At 41.0% G+C, this 7347-nt stretch overlaps 1 protein-coding gene across 1 annotated transcript; it reads left to right on the forward strand.

Moving 5' to 3' along the window:
- The first annotated feature begins 282 nt into the window (after positions 1 to 282).
- On the forward strand, positions 283 to 4672 carry LOC104897316 (uncharacterized). Its single transcript, XM_048635637.1, has 2 exons — positions 283 to 529; positions 810 to 4672. Exons 1-2 carry the CDS (start codon positions 283 to 285, stop codon positions 4670 to 4672), a joined length of 4110 nt encoding a protein of 1369 aa, XP_048491594.1.
- Positions 4673 to 7347: the final 2675 nt, after the last annotated feature.

Here is a 7347-nt window from a genome sequence, read left to right on the forward strand (position 1 = left end):
AGCTGATTCTGAGGTTCGCGAGGGTGAGATATTGCCATCCCAGTCAATAGTGCTTGCTCTCCCAGCTTCTTTGGCCATCTTCAGTGCTAAAACTAGACGAGGCGGACAGGTTAGCAGGGCTAGTTCTGTGGACAGTTCACTAAGGCTTCCGGCAAATGCTGCTCAAACAAGGTTTTTTAAACGAAAAAAAGATATGAGGAATGGGATGCTAAGGGTGGTTTTAACATTACTCTTGGTGAAGGAACTGGCCGACATGCTGCTAAGGCTATAACTGATTTATCTATGGCTCAAGTTTTAGGAGTGGAACCAGATGCATCAATTACCTCGAGGGTTCTTAAAAAGCGACCCGCAACAACCTCTCCAATGGAACCAACTGGTGACTGGAGTTTGAAAAGAAACAGGAGTGCAAATTCGCAAGGTGGCTGGATAATTGAACATGAGGCCAGCATGGAAGATACCCAAGAAATGGACGAGGATGATATGGATTTTACTGGGGGCTTTGGACATCGATACGGAACGAAGGACAGTGGTGCGGTTGACCCAAAAAAGCAACCTTCAAAGTCATCATGAGTATCATTTCATGGAATTGTCGAGGATTAAATGCAGGTGATAATCCGGCAATTCCTTTCTTCCACTAGATGTTAGCGCAGTTCAAACCTGGTTTTTTTTTTTTTTACAAGAAACAAAATGTAGTGTGTCTTTTGTTCATAAGCTGTTTAGACATACTAATCCGACTTTTTGTAATGGGGTAGATGCTACGGAAACAAGGGGTGGTCTTGTCCTTTTTTGTTGGGGTTCCTTTACTGTAGATATCGTAGAAAAGTCGGATAGTTTTTTGCTTTGTAAGATAGTGGAAGTTAATGGGAAGCAGTGGTACTGTTTGTTTTTGTATGGAGCTTCGCAATTCCATCTCCGAGCCAACCAATGGAGGGAGTTACATCATCTTCTTCAACCTTATACAAATTTGTTGATAATTGGGGACTTTAATCAACTCGATCTCTACTCTGACAAGTTGGGTGGGAGTGCTATCATTCGCGGATGGGAGGATATAATTCAATGGAAAATGAATCTGCAGCTCCTGGATATTCCCTTCATGGGTCCTCGTTATACTTCGTCGAATAATAGGGACAATACTGACTTGATTATGGAGCGTCTTGATCGCGCTTATGCCTCTACGGATTGGATGTTGGATTATCCTGATGCCATTATTCAAAACTTACCAATCACAATTTTGGACAATGCTCCGATTGTTCTCCACAGGTCATCTCCACGAAGGATTAGTAAGAGGCCGTACCAAATTGAATCTTGGAGCCTCGGTTTCAAGGAAGTTAGAGATATGGTGGATAGTATTTGGGCTTTGTCTATTGCTGGGTCCTCAGCGTATGTTTTGTCTCGCAAGTTAGCAGTGCTCAGGGATAGGCTAAAAGCTTGGTGTCTCGACAGGAAATTATTTTGGGGGATTAACTGGAGGCAGTTACTTGATACACTCCAAAATTGTGCAAGCAACATTCTCACGATCCAAGATGGAGTGCGATTTACGCAGCAACATCGTTCGCTATGTGCGGAGACCAAGTTGGCGTTTGCATATTGGCGTCAACGACAGATAAATCACTATATTCAGAGTGGAGACTTACCATCACAATTATTATTTCGTCGCCTTCGGCCCAAGTCTCAGCATCGCAATATTCACATGCTTCAACGTTCAGATGGTGAATGGATCAGTAATCAACAAGACATTGCCGATCTGATCAAGCAGCACTTTATTCATCTTTTTAATCCGAGTCATGACACTGCCAATGATCTTCCTCACTCCGAAGCGATTGATCTAGTTCTGCGTGAGTTGAATTTGCCGAGATTAACAAATGCCGACATAGGTCTCCTGATGCATCCTCTTTCGTCGGAAGAGGTGCAACTAGCAATGTTCTCTCTTGCTAATAACAAATCAGCGGGGCCTGATGGTTTTAGTGTCGAATTTTTTAAAACTCACTGGTCTAAGGTGGGCGACGGTGTCACCAATGCCGTGAAACACTTTTTCCAGCATGGAAATTTATTGAAAGAATGGAACCGTATGATTTTGGTGCTTATTCCTAAATTACATCCGCCAACAGAGGTAAATCATCTTCGTCCTATAAGCCTCTGTAATGTTTTGTATAAGTGTATAGCCAAATGTATGGTTAACCGTATGAAGGGGTTTCTTCCTTCGTTAATTGCTGATTATCAAAAGGCGTTTGTTCCGGGCCGTCACATGGATGATAATATTCTTGTCGCTCATGAAATTACTCATATCATCAACAAACAACGTAGAGGTACTAATCATTTAGCTGCATTGAAGCTTGATATGAGCAAAGCTTATGATTGGGTCAGCTGGGTTTTTCTATTGAAAGTGTTACAAGCTTATGGGTTCCCTGATCACTGGATAAAAATGATTAATGACTGTATCTCTACTGCTACATACCGGTTGCTCATCAATGGGACAGTTACGGAATCCATGACTCCATCTTGCGGCCACCGACAAGGAGATCCTTTATCGCCTTATCTCTTTTTGTTCTGTATGGACATCCTGTTCCGGATGACTACACTGGCCACAGATATTCGTCAATTTCAGGGCATCAAGATAGGGCGTAGCGATCCGCAAATTTCCCACTTATTTTTTGCAGATGATTCAATGTTCTTCTTTAAAGCATCAAATGACTCCTGCACTGCGATAAAAGATGTCATACAACGTTTCTGTGCGATTTCGGGGCAGATGTTGAGTTTCACGAAATCCTTTGTCAAGTTTAGCCCCAATGTCCCTGAAACAGCTCAAGAGGAGTATAAAATTATTTTGGGTATGGAAACGAGGGTTTCTCTGGGCACCTATCTCCGTGCTCCCATTGACTTTCAAGGCTCTCGGGTTCAAACTTTCACTCACTTACTGGACAAGGCTTCCTCGAGGATAACTAGCTGGAGTAATTGTTGCCTTTCTCAGCCGGCAAAGGTGATTATTATTAACTCAATTCTTATTGGAGCATTAATGCATTATTTAGCAGTTTTCAAAGTTCCGCAGACCATCACAAACAAGCTTGATAGTTTGTTTGCGACTTTTTTCTGGAAAGACTTCCATGGTAAAGGTATTCATTGGAAAAAGCGGAGTGTGATTCATCGACCAAAGGGTGCAGGAGGATTGGGAATCAGAAATGTGGGAGTTTTCAACAAAGCTTTATTGATGCGCAAGGCTTCGAGGATACAACGTAATCCTCACCTGCTTATTTCGCGAGTCTACAACAGTTCGGCTCGTACTAGTACCGATCAAATGCGCAATACCAGACTTTCTTCATGGGGTAGGAGAGGTATTGTCATAGCAAATTCCTTGATCAACCAATTCTCTCACTGGAAAATAGGCGACGGTAAAGCCATTCGTGTTTCTACGGATTGTTGGGTAAATGGGACCAAGCCTATTTTTCGGGACAATGTTCCACTTTTGACTGCCCGTACCATCCGGGTGACTGATCTAATATTGGAGAATCAAGGTCAATGGAATTTTCGGAAAATTAATGCCTTGTTCGAACACCACTCGGCTCGACAAATAAAAAGCATTGAACTTCCTCCCGCTCCGAACATAAGGGATGAAAAGTTTTGGCCTTATACTAAAAGTGGAGAGTACACCACTAAATCGGGGTATGCACTTCTACTCCAACAGCAAACTGAAATCTGTAGCATGACATCTACCTTGGACAGGGATTTCTTTCGTGTCCTATGGGGATCGCGCATCATGCCTAAATGGAAACTTTTTCTTTGGAAAGTGTGGCATAACGGTTTGGCCACGAAAGGAAATCTGTTTCGTCGTCAACTCGGGGATTCCAGCGAATGTCCGATTTGCCTATATGATGTTGAAGATACAAGTCATCTTTTCCGTTTCGGCCCCCTGGCCACTGAGGCTTGGGCCCATCGGAACCTTGGCCTGGATCACGATTCCAATCAAGCGCTTTCCATGCGAGATTGGATTCGACATTGGCTATTGTTTTTTCACACTTCTGATGGTTACAACGGGGTTCGTTTATCGCAGTTTGTTGGCACTCTATGGTCAATATGGGTTCAACGAAATGCCCAGGTGTTTCGTCAATTGAGACCCACTGCAGCTTCAATCCTTAGAAGCATTAACTTAAGTGATGCTCAACACGCCACCTTCTCTGCTGAAAGCACTCACCAATTCTCGAGTGCCCGGGACACAAATTTGCCTCCCGGATTCTTACAGGTTCAACTTAGCCGGCATATACAGGAGGATACGCCACTAAGGATTCAAATACATGGTGATTGGGATAATTCAAAGTTAGTGGCGGGTCTGGGTTGGGCCGTTTATCTTCCGTCTGCCCACCAGCACCAAAAATTTGGGACTTTCTCGTATACTTCTTCGGGCATAGCGGCTACGGCTTTGGCATGTCTTAAGGCTGTTACCTGGGCTACGGCGGCTGGTCACTCGAATATTCTTCTTCTGACATCTTCTTCCCAGCTTCTGCAAATCCTACTGTCCAGAGGTTGTCCAGATATTAATATCAAATGGACTATTGAAGCACTGAGGACAGCAGGTCATTCGTTGCCTTCTTGCAAGGTAGTTCGGGTTTGCAGTACTCATATCACAGAGGTTCAACAGGTTGCGCTTTGGTGTCGTCATCACTCAATGGATTTCGGCTAAAGGACCGGCAGTCTCTCACCTTTGTTTCTTGTTTTGCTTTCCTTTCTTTTTCCTTTGCCTCAGGTTTGCGTTTTTGAATTTGATTTGTACGTTTCCTCGGTGTCAAAAAAAAAAAAATGTGAGTGCGTCTTAATTATTACCTTTCCAAGTATGTCTTGCTTGCTCTCAATGTAAGCAAAAATATCTTTGCAATTCTTCATGGTTGACATTTCTGTCAAATCTTCCAATAGTTGAAATATCATACCACCCTCCACATGTTACTTCTCATAGATACAATACAATATCTATTTTGAAACGAATAAGAGCACAAAGTAAGTGATGAGAACTAAAATAAGAAGCACAAGCAGGGTGGCGGAGAAAATAAACCATTTAGTAAAAACAATTATTTGATACTCCCCCATACCTCCTTCTATACGTTCCCTTTTGCTCCTAAATTTATATGATCCTTTCCTTCAAATGTTGCAAATTCTGCTTAAGTTGGTTTTTTGCCTCCTCTTGGAATACAAGCACTGATAAGCCATTTCCCGTGTCATTTGGATTCATATATAATACTTTTCTAAAGCCTCATACACATTGCTCAAAGAAATTGAAGAGCATTAAAACTTGATAAGCATTGTTTCTCCATATGCATGATATCCAAAACAAAACTTTTACATTGACGCGAGGAAAGTAATTCAATAAGGCCTTGTTTGGTTGACAAAACAAAACATGGGAAGTGCAAATTCCTAGGAAGTAGAAGTATATGAAGTTGTTTGGTTGGCAAAATCATGGGAATTTGCACTTCCTAGGAAGTTCTACTTCCTCCAAAATGGAGGAAGTTACTTACCTAGGTCCCCCTAAGTAAGTAGAGCTTCCCATAGGAAGTTCTACTTCCCATTATCAACCAAACACAATTTTACACTTCCTAGGAATTTCAAATACATGAGAAAAATAACTTCCTAGGAAGTATGACTTCCTATATACAATCAAACAAGGCCTAAAGCTTCCAAGATTCCAGGATACAATCACAAAATGCCAAATCAAATTTCCAATTTTCACTATGGACAAAATTACCCGGCACAATACATTATTGTTGCAAATTTGCCAAAGATAACAAGAATTAAAAGCCAATGCCCATCAACAATTAACAAATTTACAAGATTGTCGGCACAGAATGATTATGCACAGGCCAGCCATGAACAGTCTTCCAACTAATTGAAACCCTAATCTCAAGGAAAAAGAGTGGACATACCCAGAAGGCGAGAATTTTGACCCTGTGAATCATCTCCATCAGCAATGGATTGGCCCTGTGAATCATCCCCTACACTGCCGCATCAAATATGAGATTAAAATAAAAGTTTATGAAATTTTAGTTACCTAAGAAGAGGTGGAGGAGGAATGTATTAGGTGTTTAGGGAGGGTGGAGGTGCGGCGGTGGTGGTGCAGAACTGGTGGTGCAGCGGCGGTGGAGCTGCTAGGGCACGCTGCAGCAGCAGATGACGTACAGGACGTTCAGGAACTGAAGAACAAGAGTTTTACGAGAAGAGAATCCCACTGAACGTTCGAATTGTAAAAGGAATTCCAGCAACCAGCCAATCACACTCTTCTATGAAGCTTACATAACCACACTCCTATATCAACTTCAAACTAAACACATACATTTGCATAGATACAATGATCTGAGCAAGCAATTTAAGTCTAAATTTCGCCAATTTCTCCCATAACATGTTTATTCTCGCTCATATCACACCAATCATAACGTCAAAACCTCATTTTACTACTACATTCTAATCCATTAAACCATACAACTTAACTAAAACCACAAATAAGTGAATAACCAAACCCATCAAATAAGAGACATTCTAATCCATAACAAAACCTCTTATCTCTCAAAAAATTATCAATGAACAAAACCCGTAACAATTAAAAATCAAAAAATTACGACAAAAATCAAAAGGAGGACAAATACCCGGATACGAGCAGTATCATCTTGAACCGATTGATGAAGCAACGGAACATCTCTTCTCATCTGCCGCAACCTCTCTTGTTTTGCAACAACTTTATTCGAGCTATAGTCATACGCGCCCATGTCTTGCTATGATTATACACAAACAAAAAAAAAAAACCAACAGAATTAAAACAAAAACAAGCTAAATTGCAGCGAAATTGAGAAGAAAAGAGAGAGAAAATGAAACCATTTGGAAGAGTTGAAGTCTCGTCTGAAAATGGAGCTTAACTTGATAGGTTTCCTATAATAGCTTCTGACTGCATATGCAACTGAGATTTTCTCTCTCCTCTGACTTACAGAAGGTGGAGTGATCGAGGGAGAAGAAGATGAAGATTTGAGGAAAGAGAATGAGTTGTGGAATTTTAACGGTTATTCTTGTTCTGGAGTGAGTGAATGAATTGAGATGTTGGAGGTGGTGGGGTTTATTGAAGTTCATCATATGAACTATTAGAACAGAAAAGTAGAATAGATTTCCTACTGACTTTCAGTTCATTTCTTTATGAAGAAAATGACATTAGCATAGAAGAGAGATATAGAGAGAGAATAGAAATGAGATTTTATTAACTGTGTAATTGAATGAATGAATCTCATTATACAATCTATATTTATACTAGATGTAGCTATCTTTATTACAGAGAAAGAAAGCTAACAGAATTGCTAACAGAAAGTTATTACATCCAACAACTTG

The sequence above is a fragment of the Beta vulgaris genome, chromosome 8, assembly GCF_026745355.1.
Source record: "Beta vulgaris subsp. vulgaris cultivar EL10 chromosome 8, EL10.2, whole genome shotgun sequence".
Classification (NCBI taxonomy): Eukaryota; Viridiplantae; Streptophyta; class Magnoliopsida; order Caryophyllales; family Amaranthaceae; genus Beta; species Beta vulgaris.

Coding starts and splice junctions, on each gene's coding strand:
- LOC104897316 (XM_048635637.1), top strand. CDS start 283: ATGGCTCAAGTTTTAGGAGTGGAACCAGATGCATCAATTACCTCGAGG. Junction 530..809: donor ATACGGAACGAAGGACAGTG/GTGCGGTTGACC, acceptor CCTTTACTGTAG/ATATCGTAGAAAAGTCGGAT.